This window comes from Vigna unguiculata, chromosome 2 (assembly GCF_037176805.1).
Source record: "Vigna unguiculata cultivar grain cowpea cultivar isolate G323 ecotype 2 chromosome 2, ASM3717680v1, whole genome shotgun sequence".
Classification (NCBI taxonomy): domain Eukaryota; kingdom Viridiplantae; phylum Streptophyta; class Magnoliopsida; order Fabales; family Fabaceae; genus Vigna; species Vigna unguiculata.
Window position 1 is genome coordinate 31,976,786 of NC_140793.1, and position 20,938 is coordinate 31,997,723.

General features: G+C 32.6%; 2 protein-coding genes across 2 annotated transcripts; one reads left to right on the plus strand and one right to left on the minus strand.

The window, feature by feature from the left end:
* Positions 1-1,144: 1,144 nt before the first annotated feature.
* HB40 (homeobox protein 40) lies at positions 1,145-3,085 on the minus strand. Its single transcript, XM_028057262.2, has 3 exons — positions 2,850-3,085; positions 2,448-2,767; positions 1,145-1,525 (listed from the first exon to the last, which is right to left on the minus strand). The coding sequence occupies exons 1-3, from the start codon at positions 2,938-2,940 to the stop codon at positions 1,286-1,288; spliced, it is 651 nt and encodes a 216-aa protein (XP_027913063.2). The 5' UTR covers positions 2,941-3,085; the 3' UTR covers positions 1,145-1,285.
* Positions 3,086-16,835: 13,750 nt separating this feature from the next.
* LOC114169829 (putative NAD(P)H dehydrogenase (quinone) FQR1-like 1) lies at positions 16,836-18,879 on the plus strand. Its single transcript, XM_028055155.2, has 2 exons — positions 16,836-17,537; positions 18,305-18,879. The coding sequence occupies exons 1-2, from the start codon at positions 16,984-16,986 to the stop codon at positions 18,531-18,533; spliced, it is 783 nt and encodes a 260-aa protein (XP_027910956.1). The 5' UTR covers positions 16,836-16,983; the 3' UTR covers positions 18,534-18,879.
* The last annotated feature ends 2,059 nt before the right edge of the window (positions 18,880-20,938 follow it).

Below are 20,938 nucleotides of genomic sequence, written 5' to 3' on the forward strand. Positions count from 1 at the left end.
ACTGGTCCACTAAACCTACGAGAGAGGTTTTGTCACTGACCTTTTTGAGACATCCACTGCAAAAGGAAATTTTAATCATATACACATGTATGTAATGTATGTATGTAGTAAAAAAAAATCATAAATACCAACTACAATATTTACTATCAACTTTTTGTATGCATTAAATTTCAATCTGACAATATTTTTATTATTTTTTAATAAATTTGATATCAGACAATATTAAAGAAGGAATTATTTGTGTATTTGTGATACATTATTCAAGGTCTTAAGATATAATAAGGTTTTTCATTTTTCAGGTGAAATGCTTAGTATTATATAATTAGCAAGCACAGGAGTGTAGAACTTAGGATAGTGAAGAGAAGAAAATGACGGAACGTTTGTTTCAAAGTAGAGAAAAAAATATTTTTTTATGAAGAATGAAACTTGACTTAGGTGATCATGTGTTTCCACTATCCTCATTAGTTTATGTAATATTTAAAATTTTACATTTGATTAGAAATAAATAAATAAATAAATATATATATATATATATATATATATATATATATATATATAAATTAATGCAGATTTTATTTTATTAAGTTGATTTGTAAAATTGAATTATATTTAAAATTTATTTTATAATAAAAAAATATAGAGAAAAGTTGTGAAAAAAGAGAAATGACTTGTTCATACAACATCCAAAGTTAAGATATAAAATATAAGAATATCGTGCACTCATACAGCTAAAAAATAAAATAAGGGAATAAAGATTCCAAATAAGATTTGAAGATAAATAAATCAAATGGTAAAGAATCACTCTACGTCAAACTTGTACAACTTACCACCAAAAATTTTCAGTCATATTTTATACAAGATCAAACATTACTTATTTACAAATTAGATAATTAAATGTTGAGATGTGCATGCAAGCAACGTTTAATGTAAGGGGGAAAAAGAAGGGATAAGAAAAATAAAACAAATATTTGGAGATGGGAACGGTTAATAGTTAATACATTACTGAGTTATCGAGAGATGGATATAGTTTGTCTTTATTCTTTAATTTTATAAGTTTGTGTATCAACTCCTAAAAAAAAGTTGGTGAGCTGTTGCAAAATTAAGAAACACACGGAACCACTATGTCTTCATAGCTGACACGAACTAAGGTTGCAAATTATTATGTAAATGGATATATAGTTTCCAATTCCAAAGCATAGTCAAAGAAACACACTTAGGTACCTAGGTAGGAACAATATACATTGGATCATTCACATTATCTACAAAATCCTAAACTCCTATTTGTTTACATATACAGATTAATCCATTCCAAGGCGTTGATGCAGTGAGTCTCGGGCGCGTAAAACACATCATCATCATATCCATCAACTCCGAATACCCCAAACAATGCTGGGTCCACCACTTCCATAGATTGTGACTGTGACTGCGACGAGCTTGCGCTGTTACTCGGAACTCTTTCACCACTCTCCACCAGCCTCTGAATCTCCTTCTCCGCCTCACAAAGTTGATCTTTCAGCTTCAATACCTGCAATCCACGCATCAGAGTTATTGATCTCAGGCTAATGCCATTTCACGTGGGAACACATGGTACGTGTCTTCTTCGTAAGTGGGCCTCCAGCAGGCCCAACGTGAGTTATCCTAATAATACTGTACGGATCTTATCGAACAAATGGAAGAAACAGTGTTCTTTGTTGTCTACTAAGGTGGCAGTTTGCTGTTCCTTTTCTTAGTGGCTTTTCCTCTTTTGTTTTTAGTATTTTTCACATGACTTATCTATGGCTGAGAACTGAAGTGTGACTTAGGTTTCTTCGAGCCCAGAGCTCATATGCGCACGTTCATATGGTGGGTCTTAGTTTCCGCTTTCCTCTACTTTCTTTCTTTCTTTTTTGTTTTTGTTTTTTTCTCACCCTTTTGCTTTGCCCTGAAGAACCGGTTGCATGCGGAGACTTCTACATCCCTTTCAACATTTACGAAATTAAACTACTCCAACAAAAGAGACGACTTACAGAGATAAAGAAAGAATATGGGAATAAAAAATTTCCTAGGCCAACACAGATGTAACGTGATGACATGTAACCACAAATTGACGTTTCTGTTTTCAGAAAAGAAAATGACACACTATGCGGTGCTTCTGTTCAAACTATATTCATTGGTGGAAAACAAAGAAATTTCAATTTCAGACTCTCTAGGCAGCGTACTACCTCCACTTGTGCTTTCAGTTTCCACGATATTAGGCCATAAAGTCATACTCTCAGTACAGTTTTTTTTTTTTTTTTTCCGAAAAAGTTTCCTAAGCACAAGAACGAATATGGGCCAATGAAATGGCCCTCGCTTGTTAATTGTGTACGATTTCTCCTTTTAAAAATACCTGCGCTCAGAATAATTTTCTAGGAAAACCAAACTCTACCCTGAAGATATTGATTTTTAGTTAAAAAATAATAATATACCTCGGTCTCCAATCGACATTTCTCGAGCAAGTTGGCTTCATGGGATTTTTTAAGGTTTGAGTACTCTTCTTCTAGTTTTTTGTTCTTCCAGCGAGCTCTTCTGTTTTGAAACCACACTGCGACTTGTCGAGGGTCCAGACCAAGCTCCAATGCGAGCCTGTCTTTCCTCTCAGACTCAAGTTTATGCTCATTTCCGAAGTTCTGCTCAAGTAGATTAACCTGCTCCGCACTGAGCTTCCTCTTCCTGTTGGCTTCGGAGGCACCGTTCTCTCCTCCTTTGTTCTTCTTACTACGACGGCGTTTCGGCTTCTTGCTCTCCCCTGAAAAACAATGACACACACCAAAACTTAAAACTAAGGTCTACGAAGTAACCGAGAACAACGTTTGGACATGGATTCTGACCTTGTTGAGCAATTATTTGAGTGTATGGTGCATCGGCGGGGTATAACTGAGACATGAACATCATGTTGTCTTGGAAAGTTCGATGATTCATTGTGGTGTATGGTGAGTTATGTTGTTCCTAGCAAACTAGCTCGATCGCTCTTCACTGGCTTCGATCTCTTTGATCTCAAAACCAGTGTGTGTGTGATGTTATTTTCTTCTCCTTAAAAAGAGGATATGTTTTTAGAGAGACAACATAGCCCTTACGCATATTTATAGCTAGATGATGCCTGTCCACTTAGTTTGTGTTCAAGGATGTTGAATAATGCATTCTACCGAAATGCCCCAACTTCTGCACATATTTACAATCGGTGCCATTCTGTTTTTACGGTTTATTATTTATTACTTGTCAAAACTCAAGCCACACCAGCAAATAAAATACGCACGGACGCATCACAATAGACCATAGGGAAATTATACGTACGACGCATATAATAAGTGGTTTTCATTGTGTATTTACGAATATTTGGTACGAAAAGTATTCAATTATATATATTAATTTGGTCTAGGAATTTAAATGTTAAATAACTTTGTACTTTTATGTTGTAGTAAATATTTTTTTAATAAAAATATGTTTTAAACTTCTTATTATATACTTATGGACACACCAACGACAACTTCACCTGATAATACGAATACACAACATATTATCACTACGCTATATATTTACCTCGCACCATTTAAAAAAGCTACACTTTCGTCCTTTATTTGAGCAGATAATTCATGAAGTTGAATTTAAAACCTTAGTTTGTATGGAAATATAAACTAGTCTATTAATGTGCTTTTAAAAAATTTCGTAACTTTATTTTAAAAAAAATCATTTAAATTTGCAAATATTGTCTAAGAAATACCGTGGATTTATTTCTTCACGCATATGTAAAATATATGAAAAATGTATCAATAACAATCACTTGACTCCATTATAGGTGGAGTAAAATAATTCAATAGAAGTGATTTTTGTATTTATAAAGGAAAAAAATAATGAAAAGTAGTAAAAAATAATGTGAAATAGGTATCGTTCCTACCATGTTTAATAATTTTACATCACTTAGTGGTCAAGAACAAAAATAATTTAAATATTTCTGTCTTTCTTCATCTTTTGAATTATTTTTTAAAAACAAAATCGTAATAGAATTATACACTAAAAGACAGATATTACTTCAAATATATAGTGATTAACCTTAATAATAACAGGAAAAAGTCTTATGATATCAAAATATGATTGTTCAAAATGTCAGTCTCAATTTTAAAAATTCAAAGCAGAATAAGGAAAATGAGTGTAAAATATGAAATGTTAAAAAGCTAAGGTGGAATGATTAAGAAATGGAAAGTGAGGAAACGAAGAAGAAGGTGAAGGAAGGAAGGAAGATAATTAATTAGGTGATAAAGGGATTGTACAGTGTATGCAAAAAGGTTGAATGGTTTTGTAAAGCTTGTGTTTGTGTATAAAGGGAAGTTGTTTGGACTTTCCTGAATAAGAGATTTAGAAAGAAGAGAAGGTCAAGAAAATGATAATGGTGTTGTGTTGTGTGTGAAAAAGAAGAGAAGAGATGGGCACCAACCAACCCTTTGGGAATAAAGAAAGAGGGATGGGTTGTGATCCCAAAGCCAAGCACCTGGACCTTAATAAACAATCAACACAACTTACCCTCTGGATTTGGACATCTAAGCTATTTTTGTTCTCCATTTACATATATCACATATGTTTTCCCCCTAATCCTAATTAAGCTCTCTAACTTTCTTCTTTAACCCCATGCGTGGCTCGAGATCAGTGAACATCACCACTACCAATTAAACAACTTCCTCTCACTCCCTCTAACTAACCTTTATTATTTATGCGTCATTCTTTGTTGTGTGTGTTTGGTTTACATCAATTTTTCAATGCAGAACTAACGGTTTGTTTATGTGTATTAGAAAATCAATTTTAATCATTTTTTTTTTAATTTTTTATTTCATATCAGCAGTGAGAGAAGCATAACTGGAAACTAATTATCTTTTTTATATTTATAATAAAATTTATAAAAATATTTAATAATGCGATTAAACTAGGATGAGGAGAATATGTTTGTAAGCAGATTTTTTTAATGATTGATATTAGACAATGATGGAGTGTGATTAATTTTAAAAATTTAATACGAAAAAAAAAACTGAGTTTGAAAGAGAATTAAGGTGATGATAACGACAAAATCGACAAAGATAATGATGGATGACAATACAAAGAAAAGGATTCCCATTTACCATATATGCGTCCTAAAGTTGATGTACTTTTGTTCTCAAACTCATCTCCACAAAGTCATTAAAGACAATGTATCAATCAAGTATATAGCAACATTATACCAGTTCCCACTCAACAATGCAACAACAAAGTGGATAATTAATGTTATTTACCTTTCTAATATGTTGCAACGGGAGAACCACGTTGCTGGAGAACTCACTGCTGTCAATTCACAGAAGACAAAAATACAGGACAAAATTAAATAAAAAATACACCACATATATAAATCGAATCAAATTAATATATATATTTGTTTCGGTTACAGGGGTCAAACATATATTTTCAACACTCAACTCGTCCTTCTGATTTCATTGTATCAGCTTCCACCGTCCGATCTCTCTTTCTTTTTATTTGATTTCTTCTTGCTTCCACCTGTTCGGTTGTCCAGACAACAATCGGAGTACCTGTCTATGAGGCTTTGATGGGATTTTCTTAATTATGGCCAATTACTTTTTAAACTTGATTACTAATTTGCATTATCTTAATTTGAGAGTTTTGGTTTTATTATCCCAACCGATCGATAGGTCGTTCGTGCTGTTGAAGCAACCATATTTGTGGCGACAAAGTTCCACTAAGATGAACGAGCCATGGCTGCTCAATTTGTGAGCTCCCTAAAATGTGGAGAAACTGTCACATCAATAATCCATGAAATCATCCGCCTGTAGCAGGTGGTCTTTGACTGCATATCTTTAATCCCACCGACCCAGGGTGTGGATGGGAATATTGATAGGTCATTTTTGTTATGCACAAAATCTATATTGGAAAGAATGTTATATTCCTGAACTTTTTTCCCTCAACCTTCAACCCATAATTTCCTGTTAATAAATTACAAAACTCCACTCTCAACCGAGCTATACATGGAGGAGAAGTCCAAATTTACACTATTAAGCTTCATAATTTTTGTGATTACCATGGAAGAATATCAATATTCAACTAAAAGTAAAACGAATTTATAAGATATAAGTAGATATAAATTTTTTTTATAGGTTAAATTACCGTTAGAAATTTACATTATAAAATCACGTATTAACATTGACGTATAAAATCCCATAATCAACGTTAATCTCATACCATTATCTAAACCAGACATAATATAAGAGTACGTACGTTTTTCCCCAACAATAGCTCTGTAAAGCATATACCATAGTTATCATGATTCGCAAATTAAGGTGAAATTAAAAGCTTATCACGAGTACAGGCATGCTTTATACGAACATCACTTTAACATATAACCTAACCACAACTTTTGATAGTGTGTTTTCCATAAGTTTCAACACTCTTTTCATTAAAAATGGATTTTGGTACCTCGTACCATTTATTTTATATATGTTTTTCCGCTGAAAAAAAAAAAAGAAGAAAAAACTCACTTTAACATATATAACAGTACCACCATTAACCGCTTCATATATGAGCAAACACGAATTAAAGCAAGGTCTCTTACTATCTGTCATCTCTTGTTGGTTAGGAGGTGACATCAAATTGTCCTAAGTTTTCATAAATTTTGTGAATTAAGTTTATCAACCGTGAATGCTTTATATTTCATAAATAAATTGTGAAAAACGGGAGTTTGAATTTTATTGTCTGTGTGAGATTTTTATTATTAAGTGTGCTATAAATAATTTGAAAAGCGTAGAGATACTGTAGCGCAACACCACCAAACACCACCACTTTAGATATCTGACTTTCCCTACTTTGATTTTTTTTTTTTCTTACTTTTCCTAATTTTTGCCGTAGCCGTGGGTGTACAAAATTGGAGTGCGACGTGGCATCAATCTAGTCAACGTTTGGGAGAATATTCAGATTCAATGCTGGACAAGAAATAAAGCGTGTCCCCTTTGTAATCCTTCAAAAAGGTTTCTCTATCCTAACATGTCGCGATGGTTGAACTAGCACAAAAGTATAGACGGTGGGATCAGTGAATTCGCCAGAAGGAAAAAGAAAATTGGAAAAAAGTTACAATTTTTCTCTTTCTCTCTCTCTGAAATGCAACAATGATCTAAACTAGGTCATCTTTCAGGGGTTCCTATGGAGACAAAGGTTGTTGCAGTTTCAGACCTTTTCCTTTATCATCACTGTACAACCCCTATCCTCACCATTCATTCCTCACCTTTCAGTGTCGTACCAAATTGCATGGCCTCCTATCGTGTCATTTTTTAACGATCCACAGTTTTCCTTTAACAATTCTCAACGTGATTTCGAATAACTTTGCTTTTTCTCTTTTGCTATAATTAATCTTCTGCGTTATTTTTCGTCTTCGCTCCATTATAATTTAACTATTCTGCAACTATGCATATGTTGAAGTCACAAAATGTTAACAACACTGATCAGAGATAAACTTTATGTGCTGTCGTGCTACGACTCCCTGCTTCGAAAATGTAAAGTAGAAACAAGTCTATTCGTACGTACCAATTTCAAAAATCTCGCATGCCGCAATTCTCTTCAAAATTCATTTTTTTTTCTCTCCCATGAATGAGTATAATAATATCGTGCTAAAGTTATTGATTTGTGTATATTTTGGAATTTGTATAAATAAATGCATTATACATATCGTTTTAAATCAATAACAATATAAAGCTTTTATAATATAATATAACATAATATTCAAATTTAAATTTTGATGAATTATGTAACATCACTATTATTATATGACAATATTTTTAATCTAAAATCTTTAAATAATAAATTTATTAATTTTTATTCTTATTTAGTATTTAATTTTATTTTTTTATCTAATACAAAATTTTGACTCAAATTTGAATTATTTGCAACAAATTTAAAGTATATTTGTTAACATATATTTAAAAAAAAAAAACATTTACGAAGATTAAGAATCTGTTCTGTAAAAGAAGAGCACTAAAATGGGTAAAACTTAGCCTCTAATATACTGAGATCAGGTTTTACCTTTTGGACGGTTATCCTATGGTAGGATGTAAATAGTGTTGGTTCGGTAGACCAGGAATTCAAAATTTAGTTTGAACGACATCATAAAGAAACAACACATGACATGTTTCATTAATTTAGCCTTACACTATGATATAAGAAAAAGGAAAAAAGAAAAAATAATAAAATACGAGAAAATATAAAAATACAGCGCTATGTAAATGGTATTTAAGTTAAAGTTGTAGAGATATGAAAACTGAAAGAGAATAATAGGAATAAGAGCGAAAAGAAAAAAAGAAAGAAAAAGAAAATAGTTTCGTCCTGATGTGATGATGAAAGAGAAAGATAAAAAAGAAGTGAGCTGAGTTGTGAGGCGTTAATTGGTTGAGAGAAGAGGGAGTCGAGTAGTACAGAAAGTTGAAGCAGAGGCACGGGGAGAGAGTTGTGACGATAAAGACACATTGGCCATACCAAGGAGACGCACATGGGGGCAACTCAAGCACCTTAACGCGTGTCACTACCCCTTAACCACTTTACTGGGACCACGCACTCCATTCTCATTCCACGCGTAAGCTCTCTATTCATCTTCATACTGCCACAACACACACACACACACACACAAACACTTCTTCTTCTTCTTCTTATTTTTATTTTTATTTTTATTATTAAAATTTCTGGTATCAACTCTTTTATTTTTATTATCATCCCAGATATAATAAAAATAATAATAATTTGGTTATGTTATAGATATCCAATGAGCATGTGATGTTTTGTGATTCGTTAGCCGCCACGGTTGACATCGCCCACACTCAACATCCATTCCAGATTTACATATTTTAGCGTCCGTTAGTGTCGCTGTGATACATAAATGTGATTGGTGTTACTACCGCATAGGGGTGGGGGTTAGAAGTTAGTAGGGAAAAGTTACCTAATATGGTGAAAGTGTCTCCCCTACAAAGAGGAAAGACAAAGGGTGGTTGTCAAAACGAGAGAATAGGGTGGATTCAATGAACCATGACCCGAAAGCCAGAAAGTGCATGGGGAATTCGTCAACAGTGTCAGGAGCCATGGGGCACTCATTGGGATGGATGTTTACTTCTTCTTCTTCTTTTTTTTCTTATTATTATAATATCCTCACATCGTTTTCAGTCCAAAAGTGAGTAGCGGATGTGTTTTGTCATTTTTCCATTTGTGAGGGGGAAAGTTGGGATTATGCTAATGGTGGGTACAATAGACATATTTGTTTTCAGTAAAATAAGATAAGATGCCTCGTCAAGTTTACCACAGTTTATAACTGGATTTAAAGTAAAGATAAAGGTGGTGCTGCTACGGTAACAAAGGATAAGGATGAGCATGGTCAGCAGTGAAAATAAAGGAAACACAGAAAGAGATTCGCTCTTAGGTTTATATATATGTATTCTGCAAACCAGATCAACTTCATCTTCTGCTTAATTAATTAATTCATTCATTCGCCTTTTCTTTAATGGACAATGGATAATATATGCCAAAGAATATGCGCGTGGCACGGACGGGATTCCCTCCCTCATGCTTTTGAGTTGTTTTCTCAGTCTAATAATTCTCACTTTAACTAAACAACTCAATCAACTACTCTTAAAAAGCGCTTAAACAAGTGGGTGTCATGTTTATCCCGACACCTGCACCCCCTGTTTCCCATCTTCCAACTCTCATTCACCTTCCTCATCACCATTTTCACTTACACTCTGCATTCCCTTCATTCTGGAATATCATATTTCCTTAAACTCACTTCAACGGATCTCAACAAATTATATCTAATTACAACCACTTACTCTGTCTAATCTTATTCCCACCTTTTTCTTTTCGATAATTAATTCAACTAAACATACAGTGGTCCCGTTTTCATCAATTTTTTGTTTCACCACATTGCATGGAGTCATGACATCCAACACAACAACTCACACACATGACCCTTCTCTGTACCAATTTTTACCAACATCGTTTTATTATCACTTTCCTCTCCACCACCTTTTCTATGCTAATACTATATTTATGATACATATGATGCCATCTAATAATCTGTGTTATCAAACACATAAATGTGGAGCCTGTACATGTTGTTCCAATTTATATGCCTCCCCTTCATGCATACATAAATATATGGATAATGATACGATGATAAGGATATGTGCATGTGAGCAATGTCATCATCGCGAGGTCAATTTTGTTTGTGTTGTATGCGCCACACACAGTTCCCCTCCATGTTTCCCTCCTTCCATACTAATCCATTTCACGCTTTGGCCTCTGAATACGTGCTTAATTTAATTAATGTCAGTAGGCATCTCTTTTTAATAATGTAAAATCCAGTCATATTTTTGTGCAACTTAAACAACGGGTTTCCTTCTCTCATTTTTTTATTAAAAAGTTTTCTAGCTATAGATAGACCTAGTTTTCAACAACCCTGAATTGCGCCATAATTTGGGCCATTGTCTGGTTTTCGGTCAGCTGTGACTTAGCTTAATGGAGCTCTAACTTCAAGATTAATCAAGGGACTTGCCTCACGCACCCTACCCTGCACGACCCAATCACCCCATAACGCACCAACCGAAGCAGTGTCATTGGTTAAGGGCCAAGGAAAGGTTTATGTCAGCGCGTGCCTCTGTGTTAGAGAAAGTAAATCGCAATCAACCAAACCCAACCCCATTGGTGAAAAGATGCAAAGGTTGTACAGTGAAATACTAGAAGAAATATAAAAGACAAGGAAAAAAAAGGCATAAAGAAACCGAGTGCCGAGCTTTCGATTGGAAGGCAAAGCCCTAGCTAGTCGCTTTCCTAAAAAAGCTTCACATTTAACCACGAAGCACACACACATGCAAACATAAAGGTTGGATTATTCCCTATAGTTAAAAGCAAGAAATCTCCACACAGCTAAGTGAGTATCTTGGAGGGAGTTGTATAATAATCAAAGATTCTGGCTATTACTCTGATTGTTTAAAGTTTTTTAATCCCTTAATGAATTCCGATTAAAGAAGTAGCAGACGTACGAAACGTGGCAGGTGGAGTAGTGGGGATGTGGCGTTTCTACGTCCTTCGATTCCAATTTAATTCACACTCTTTAAGGGATTCCAAGCTGGCTGTGTCTTTCGTTCTGTAAACTACCACTGGGCTAAGCACATGCTTCCCACTCATGTTCTTGTTGTTGTTATCTAATCTATTCCTTCTTTTCTTTCTTTTCTCTTCCATTAACTAATGTCTTACCAGTACAAGTTAAAAAAACAATAAACACAGACCAAACCTATTCAAAATTACGTTAACAGCAGCATTAAAAGATTATGGAGCAGTGTAAAATAAACCTTCATTTTAACATCCTCAACCAATGTCTTTAATAAGAACATGATAGTATATAGTGATTAAAAGACAGTGCCATATTTGGGACATGTGTTGGGTACAAAAAATAGCCGGGTGTCCATCAAACAGATATGGAATCTGATGGCAAAATTACTTAGTTTGATTTATCAGGTGTCCTTTGATCCCAAGACAACTAAACAAGACTTCTCACCCGCTCTTTCTTGTACTATTTTATTTTCGCTTTGCGTGATGCATACCAATGTTTCGTGGTCCTTGTGCTCCATCACCTTCTTATTTTTTTTGGATCGTATTATGAAATAAACTTTTTAAGTCTGATTCAAACTCATCAAATTAGTTTGTAAAAAGAGATTTACGTTCGTTTATTCGTTGAACTAGTAGTTTGTAAGATAAGATTTACTTCCACTTATTTATTGTGAATTGGTTTTATCTTGGATATATTTCAGTGGGACAGCGTAACGCAACCCGGTGTTACTTTACTTGAAGCCTTGAATTCAACCACCACGTAATGTGAATGGAGTATTATAATATAGTGAGCTTAATTGACTTGAATTGGAGGAGATAAGGTAGCAGTATAAAACTAAATCGGGATCAGTGAAGCCCTGTTTTGTGTGCAGTTTGCATTTGGCAAAATAAAGAGTCCTTAATTTACTTGTTTTGACAACTGAAGAGAGAAACCAAAAGAAAAAAGAAATGAGAGGCCACGGTGACGGAGGAAGTCATGTAAGACTTTTCTTCTGTTTACTGCAATGCGTGGAACACATGCATGTGGACATATATTCTATATACGCAGACTTTTAAGGAAATACGTGAAGGTGAGAATTTGGAACAGATAGGGGAAGCGCAAAAGGAGATGAGACAATGTAGGATAAGGTCACGCGTTATGATACTGTCGTATCTCAAAAATGTAAGTGGCTGAATTAAGTCCCAAAGACAGTGTTGCTATGTTTTTCAAATCAAATTTTACATCAAAATGTTAAGGTAGTAATTACACGTGTACAGGCTTTGGTGTGATGGTTTTGGTGGTACCACGTGGGTTATCCATAATGGTGGGTAGGGTGCATTTGCATGGTAGGATTTGGGTGCCATGGCTATCAACGTTGAGGAAGTTGTTAAACCCTCGACAACAACGAATGACTGACTGGGCCTTCACAGGCCCAAAATGGATACCACTAAGTCACGGGGCTTCCCCTACACCTCCAAACAATTTTCTTTCACCTTCAAAATTTTTCAATTTTCTCACGGTACTCCTCTGACTTTTACAAATAAAAATTAATTATTATTCTCTCTCTTCTCTCCTGTTTATTCAGTGTCATTGCCCTCATTCCGCATAACAAATCTAATAAATTATCAGATTTCGAAATCTGATAGACAAATATGAAATTTTTTTCCAATTAAAGCAAAATATGTTTTTAAAAAATACAGAATTTCAAAATCTGATACACAAAAGTGAAATACATGTTAAATTAAAACACAAAAGTGAAATACATGTTAAATTAAAACACATTGGATTCCAAAATCCGGTTAAAATAATTATCAGATTTAGAAATTCAATTAAAAAGCTTACCAAAATTCCAAATCTAGTTAAGACAATTTCAAAAATTTAAAACAGATTTTGAAATCTGTACATATATATTTTAATGATGAGTAATTTTGGAATTCCGCATTTTTATGGGAGTGCAGTAAAAGAAGAGTGGGGAGCAGAAGAGATACCCTCCAACAATAACTTATTGTGGGCCGAATTGGATATTTGGACTAACTCCAATTCATGAAACAGTAGTATTAAGAATGGGGAAGTTGGATATTTGCACTAACTCATGAAATACTATTATTAAGAATGGAATTTCTTCGTGCACCTCCAAAAGTTCTTCTAAACCCTCAAATACTTTTCAAATTAAAAAAAAAAAAAAAAAAAAAAAAAACTCTTTGACCAGAATTGTGCAAATCATCCCCAAAACCGATTCTAAATATCCATTTTCGGTGAACGTTTCTTCCAAATATCGACATCAATTGAAGGATGTGAGCTTAAAAAATTATTTTGACAATACTATTTATAAATAATTCCCACTTGACACCAATTTTTTTTAATAAAATATTAATTTATTTGAATATTAAATAAAAATAATAATGTAAAATTATCATCATCTGAAAAAAATAATATATATATATATATATATATATATATATATATATATATATATATATATTTTTCGAAGTCGATATCCAAAAATACATGACTTTCATCGATATTTGATAGGAACATTTATCGGAAGTCAATAATTTGAAGTAACTTTGGATGTGAAATCTGCATAACTCTAGTCAAATGAGGAAAGTATTTTTTTTTATAATTTAGATATTATTTTGGAAGCGTAAAAAAAATCTTAGAGGTGTAGGAAGAAAACTCGTTAAGAATTAACGTCTTTATTGTGATAAAAAAGCATACATTATGAATCTTACATCTAGAAATGGCAAAAATACTTGTGTCCGTAGATACTCGTGTCTGTATATAGTTACTATCCGCAGATATTTATTACCCGCGGATAGCGGGTAGCGGATATTTTAATACCTGCTTATAAACAGGTCGGATACGGGTATCATACTATCCGTACCTGTGGGTACCCGTTACCTGCAAAAAATTAAAATTAAAATTAAAATTATATTTTATTAAGTTAAATTTAATTAAAATTAAAATTAACAGTATATTTCATTATGTTAAATTTAATTATAATTAAAATTTTATTTTATTTATATTTATTTTAATAATTTTATATTAAAAAATTTATAAAATACATTTTTTTAAAAAAGTATTTGCGGGTATCGGGTATTCACGGGTATCCACGAGTTTTAAAAATATCCGCGGGTATTTTTTAAGCGGATACCCGACGAGTAAACAGACGGGTAACGGACGGATTTTTTTTTTGCGGATCGGGTTGCAGGTAGACACTATCCATGCTCGACCCGATCCATTGTCATCCCTACTTACACCTGGCTGCATGATTATTATATTTCATGATTTATAAATGTGTAAATTTTAAATGATAAAAATGTTTCACTCAACTCGTAGCGCATTAAAGTTTAGAGTGAGTGAAGCTATTTTAACGTTGTAAAATAGCATTATATTTTGCTAGCATATAAATACGTATATAATTGATATAGGATATTGATGAAACATTCAGTCATGCAAATATGAAATGATATGCTAATTAAAATGTCCATCCGCTTACGTTAACGCAAAGCCACAGGAATCAAACTTAGTTTGGATAATTCTTTTCTTATTTATTTATAAAAGAAAAAGTACATGTGGTGCATGACGATAAATAATTCAAGTTCTCATTAGTGTATCCATGTTTTTTAGATAGTAATTTATGTTTACATTATTTGTTTTATATATTTTTATTTGTCTAGGTTCTTGAGGAATTTAGATTGATTGTTGAAATTTTCTGTGTTATTTTTTTGGTGTGTCTTTAAAATATATACATTGGTATTGAATTTTGATATTTTAAAATATATTATAGAAATTAAAATTTCAACATTTGAAGAAACAACAAATGACAGTACAAAAAAAAAAGTAGATAATTTGGACTTCTCATTAAAACCAACATTTGATCGAATTAAACACTCAAAAGTAAAGTTTGGAGAACAAAAGGATGCAAAATCGTATTATTCTGTCCATAAATTCAGAAAACTAGAATAATACTCTTGAATAGACAAATGACCTTAGTTGTAATTAGCTAACTCTAGTTCCAACGGAAAGTGCTTGCCTAAATTATCTTAGTTTTTAACGTGTTTCAAAAAAATCCCACATTTGTTGAGCAAATGTAAAAGAGTGTAAATTATTGATCATTTGGAATCATTAGTGCTAAGGATCCAAGAAATAATTTTAGCATCTTTTACCTCTCATATAGCCAAGACAACTTCTTCTTTGAGTGAGTGTATTTTTTCATTCAAGTGACCCATAATCCTTTCCCTTTGATATACATTTTCAATTCAAATTCCCAAGCAAAATAATTCTTACCATTGAAGCGAACACAAGAATTGTCTTTCTAATGGTCAAAAGAATGAGTAACAATGTTATTAGAACGTAAAATAGGAAACCTAGAACTACGAATATAACTGTGAGCAAAACTACAACAAAGAGTAGTGCTCGAAACTACAAACAAAACAACGAACGGAACCACGAACAAGAATCATAAAACGAGGCCACATACACCACGAAACCATGAAGAAAAACTACAAAACTAGGAAAGTCTAAAGAAAGAAAAAAAATCATGCTTTAGGCTTATGCCATATCATAAAAAATGACTATTGTTCTTTCCATAGTATTATGAATATTTATAATAATTATTACTCAAACTTATAAAATATCCTATAATCTAAAATAAATAAAAAACCAATTAATTTATCGATTGTCCGACTAGTTCATATGATATCATAGAAATCTATACTCATAGTTACAATAAAATATTTTGTAATATAAAATGAGGGAACAATATCTAACTTATTGTTAGGAAATCATGAAGATACAAATTAATTTCTTATGGACAAACCATAACTAAACCATTTTAAAAGACAAAAAAAAAATAGAAAGGAAAATTAATGAAATTAATTTTTTATAAGTTAAAAATAAATTACAGATAAATTAAAAATAAAAATATTAAATTTATGCAATTTCTTTTCCAGATTACTGTATACATATTGAAATATTAAAACTTTTTTTTTCTCTCTCCTAGAAAATCTCTGGGAAAACTTATTTAAATATGTGTTGTACTCATATGAGTATATTTGATTACTATAAAGGACGAGGACAATATTAAATATTGATCATCGAACATTAATTGAATGATACAGATGAAGAAAATAACGTATCCAAACATTTAGTAATTATATGATCACTAATCAATTTTTAGATTTTACAATTTACATATAGACGTTAAAGGTAGTTACTTCCCTGATCAGTTTCACATTCTTTAATTTCAAAAATAAAATCCAAATCACACAATGCTGGCAATGGTATGAATGAGTATGATGAAGCCTTTTAACGTAAAGAAGAAGAGAGTCTCTTTGACAAATCGCGATTTAATTTTTTCTATATTAGTTAACACACGTGTATTACAACCTGGATTAAGCACTACCAAACTACTAATTATATAACTAGGTTGATTAGATTAAAAGCTAATAATAAAAAGATTAGAAGTGTATTACATTACACTGATACATTGAAAAAGTTGGTGACAGAAAATGAACATAGGAACGTGAATTTTTCTGAAAAACCAAAACTGTTGCGATGAAAAATTTGAAGAAAAATGTGAATTAAAATTGATTAGAGAGGAAAAATGAAGTGAAGTGAGTAGTGGTGGGAGAGTGGAATGCAAGAAAAGAAGGCATTAAGGAAGAGCATGGTGGGGACGTGTCCATTCATCCCTTTAATTGAAGGAAGCGAGGATGAGAGAGTGACATCACCAATCATTCCGAGATACTCAAAACAACTCTCAATACTCTTTTCTCTCAAATTTTCAAATCCACTTTCATGCTTCTATTCTCTTTCTCTTCCCAAAATTATCGCTCCAATCTGCATTCTACATTCCCAATTCCTGCATAATGGGTAAAGGTGCCGGTTGTTTTCCCAGCAAGAATAGGCCACCGCCGGTTGCCGACCACTCTCCTACTCCCTCCGCCCAGCCTCCCTCGCTACCGCCCAACGCCCGCGCGAGTCAACCCGACGCGCCACCACGGGAAGACACTGCGCGTTCGTCGTCGCTCCCCAGGGATGCGAAATTGAAGATCTTCATCGTCTTCTATTCGATGTACGGACACGTGGAGGGGCTGGCGAAGAGGTTGAAGCGAGGCGTCGATGGCGTGGAAGGTGTGGAAGGGGTTTTGTATAGGGTTCCGGAGACATTGCCGATTGAGGTGCTGAATCAGATGCGGGCGCCGCCAAAAGACGACTCCATACCGGAGATTGCGCCTGAGGATTTGGAGGCGGCGGATGGGTTGCTGTTTGGGTTTCCGACGAGGTATGGCGCCATGGCTTCGCAGATGAAGGCTTTCTTTGACTCCACTGGGAATTTGTGGAAGGGGCAGAAGCTTGCCGGGAAACCCGCAGGGTTCTTTGTCAGCACTGGGACTCAAGGAGGAGGCCAAGAAACTACTGCGTAAGATTTTTTTTTTTCTTTTTTTCATTTTTAGTTTCTTGTTGGTTCTTTGTTTTGTGAATGACAGTTCTATTTGGACCTTAATTGAGGGATGCCATTTGTATTGCCTAAATTTTACAGATTGTATGGAGAAATGAGTTAGTACAATCTTTTCAATGCATTAATTGATGTCTAAGACATTGATTTCTTAAGGAGAGAGAAAGAGAGAAAATTAGAGAGAGAATGCTATTGGTTTATGGGATTATCTAGGAGGTTCATTTTCAAGATGAGTGATGTTTTTCAGTTTCTGGTGTTTAATTTATGAGGAGCTTTCTTCAGGTGTCTCAAACAGTTATCTTAGGTTTTCATCTGCTCAATTGTTGAGAAAATGTGACTCAAGAAAGTCTCATTGTACTCTTTTATTTGTGTATTTATGGTTCATTCTTCATCTAGATTGTCAAGTACCAGCTCGATGAATTCTCAGTCATAACGTAGGGATGTTTTCTAAATTCAAAAGGTTGTTACATAAAGTTCAGGGTAATATGCAGATTGCAGTGCTTGCTAAGGAAAAAAACACATTGTGGCAAACTTTTTTTTTTTTGAAAGCAAATAAGTCAAAATTGAATGTGAATTTGTGCAAAGGTATTGATGATAGACATTGCATATTCTTCTTTACACGAAACAGATTTTATTGCACTTGATGATGGAAGTTACAGTAGTTTCTTAGATAATATTGGTTGAAAAGGCACATAAAAAAAATTACTTAGTTTTGTGCCTTTTTATTGCAGTTGGACGGCAATCACTCAGCTGGCACATCATGGAATGCTTTTTGTTCCGATTGGATATACATTTGGACCAGGAATGTTCAACATGGAATTCATCAGAGGTGGTTCTCCATATGGTGCTGGAGTGTTTGCCGGTGATGGCACAAGAGAGCCAAGTGAAACAGAGCTAGCTCTTGCAGAGCATCAGGGCAAGTATATGGCTGTTGTAGTGAAGAGGCTGGCCAAGTCATGATAGTGTTTTCATGATTTCATTCTATTCTTGTTCGTGTATTTGTATTTTTTTGACCTTTCTTTGTTGTCAAATTGGTTCTGGCATTTTTACCATTGCATTGTGAGGAGGAATGGCAGCTCTGTTCCACTATTGATTCTATTTGGATTGGGGATTCCCATGTTGTTCTGGGTCTGCATTGTTTCTGGAAGCTGTAGATGTTGATAGAGTTACGTCACATAATATTGTGAATTTGTGTATCTTTTTTTTTTTTCAATTCTTTCTGTGTGCCTCTTTTATACATGAATGTGTATTATGACTTGGATAATAAAATTCTTATAAACTCGGGATCTTTTAGACTGGATAATAATTTATTTGCTTTGAATTTGTTCACATATTGCTAATTCACCATCACCATATTGCTAACAAACTTTTTCTCACTAACTGGTATGAGTTATATGAATCCAGTGAACCATAATCTTCTACTGAGATGTAGACAAACCCTTGTAAAACATAAAGAAAAAACTTCAGATCAAATATGCACCTGGGAGAGTGGAAAGGAGAAAGAAGACAAATATAAGAAAAAAAATAGTTCTTTGGATCAAATGAAAGTAAAAAAAAATTTATACAAAGTTTCTAAATGATTTAATTGACATGAGAGATTTTTATTTTGTATATTAAAATAGATAGAAAATAATTTAATTTATTGAATTATTATTTTAATATTTTGTTTGTATTAATTTTATTATAATAGAAAAAGGTAAATAATGATAATAATAATAATTAATTATATATTGTGAGGAAAGTTTAAACTGTAAAAGTGTTTTGTTTTACGCTTTTTTATAATTTTTAGTTCTCAATTGGTATGTTTTTTTTTTTCATTTCTTATCTTTCCCTGCTTAAAAATAAACAGGTAGTGTTATTATTTCTATGATTTTTCTTATTTATATTGTCATGTAATTCATTTTGATTATGTTACTAGATATTAATTCTTGTTAGACCGCTCCGAGATTTTTTTTTAGTTTACATCAAATAAGAAGATTTACTCAATAAGAAGATTTGAAAATACAAATTTTAATTGTTTGTATCTCATTATTAACACTGAACGGTGTGTATTGTTTACCATAACAGATGTTATATTTGCATCATGCATAACTGAGCCATAATTAATTATGTGTTTATTATAATAAATTATGCATATATATATATATAATAATAATAATAATAATAATATAATTATTTTAAATTAACCTTAAGAAAACAAATATAAGAATATTTTAATAAATGATTAAATTAAATATTTAATTATTTTCTTTTAACTCGTATCAATCACTTCATTTTCCATATTTTCAATCATCTTTTACTCAATTTGTTTAGACCAAACAACTAGATTGTCTCCTCTTTTCTTCCTCTTCTTGACAGCTGTACGGTTGATCACAGAAAGCTGGAGATGCGAACAAACGTGATTTTTGGACCTGATTTATTATACGGTGATAGATGGTTGCACAAAATCACAAACACATGTAGACCCACAGATTTCGGATTTATGCACCCCAGTCCTTTTACTCTTTCTTTATAGGTTATTCCCCTTTCTCCAACCTACTTCATATTTTAGTCCTTTTAATGCAATTCATTTATCTTTTTCACTGAAGGTTGCGTCATGTAGCTTCAATTAATCACTCTGCCACTACTCTCTCCAGTAAATTGAATACCAACCATATTAAGAAATAAGATCTTGTCCTCCACAAATCACCTAAATGGATTCTGATTCATTCATGTAACTGTAAACAACTAGTAACTAGTAATATCGTAGGATATTTATAAGTATTTGGATAATCTTCTTTATTAATATTTCTATACAAAAATAAAAAAATATTTTAATAAACTAAACTAACTTACAAAAGTATAATTTTAGTGAAATTATAACATTTACAAATCAACTCACAGATATGTTACCCATAACTTCAAAATGCTATTTTTTATTTTATTTTGAAGTGTTTAGGTATGATATCTTAAACATTTTAATCTTAGGCAGTATCCTATCAGAGTCAGACATTCAAAACTTCATCATTGATCGATTTTGTTTCCAATATTTCTCATACACATTAAACATTTATTATTTTAAATTTTAAATTATATTATATTTTTAAATTATAATACCTTTCAACTTAAACTATTGAAATATCACCGCGGTTACGAGTTTGTTACACTATTTTTAAATTTAAAGTAAATCCTTTTTTATTTTATGTTCTATCAAATCTATTATCTATACAAATATGATTGTTATAATATTCTCAAATTTAGATGAAATGAAGTATTATTTTAATATTAATTTAGTTATTACAAGTATGACAAATTTACTTTGTAGTGATGTGTGACATAATTTGTTAAAAAAAATCACATTAATAAAATAATATTAAATTATTTTT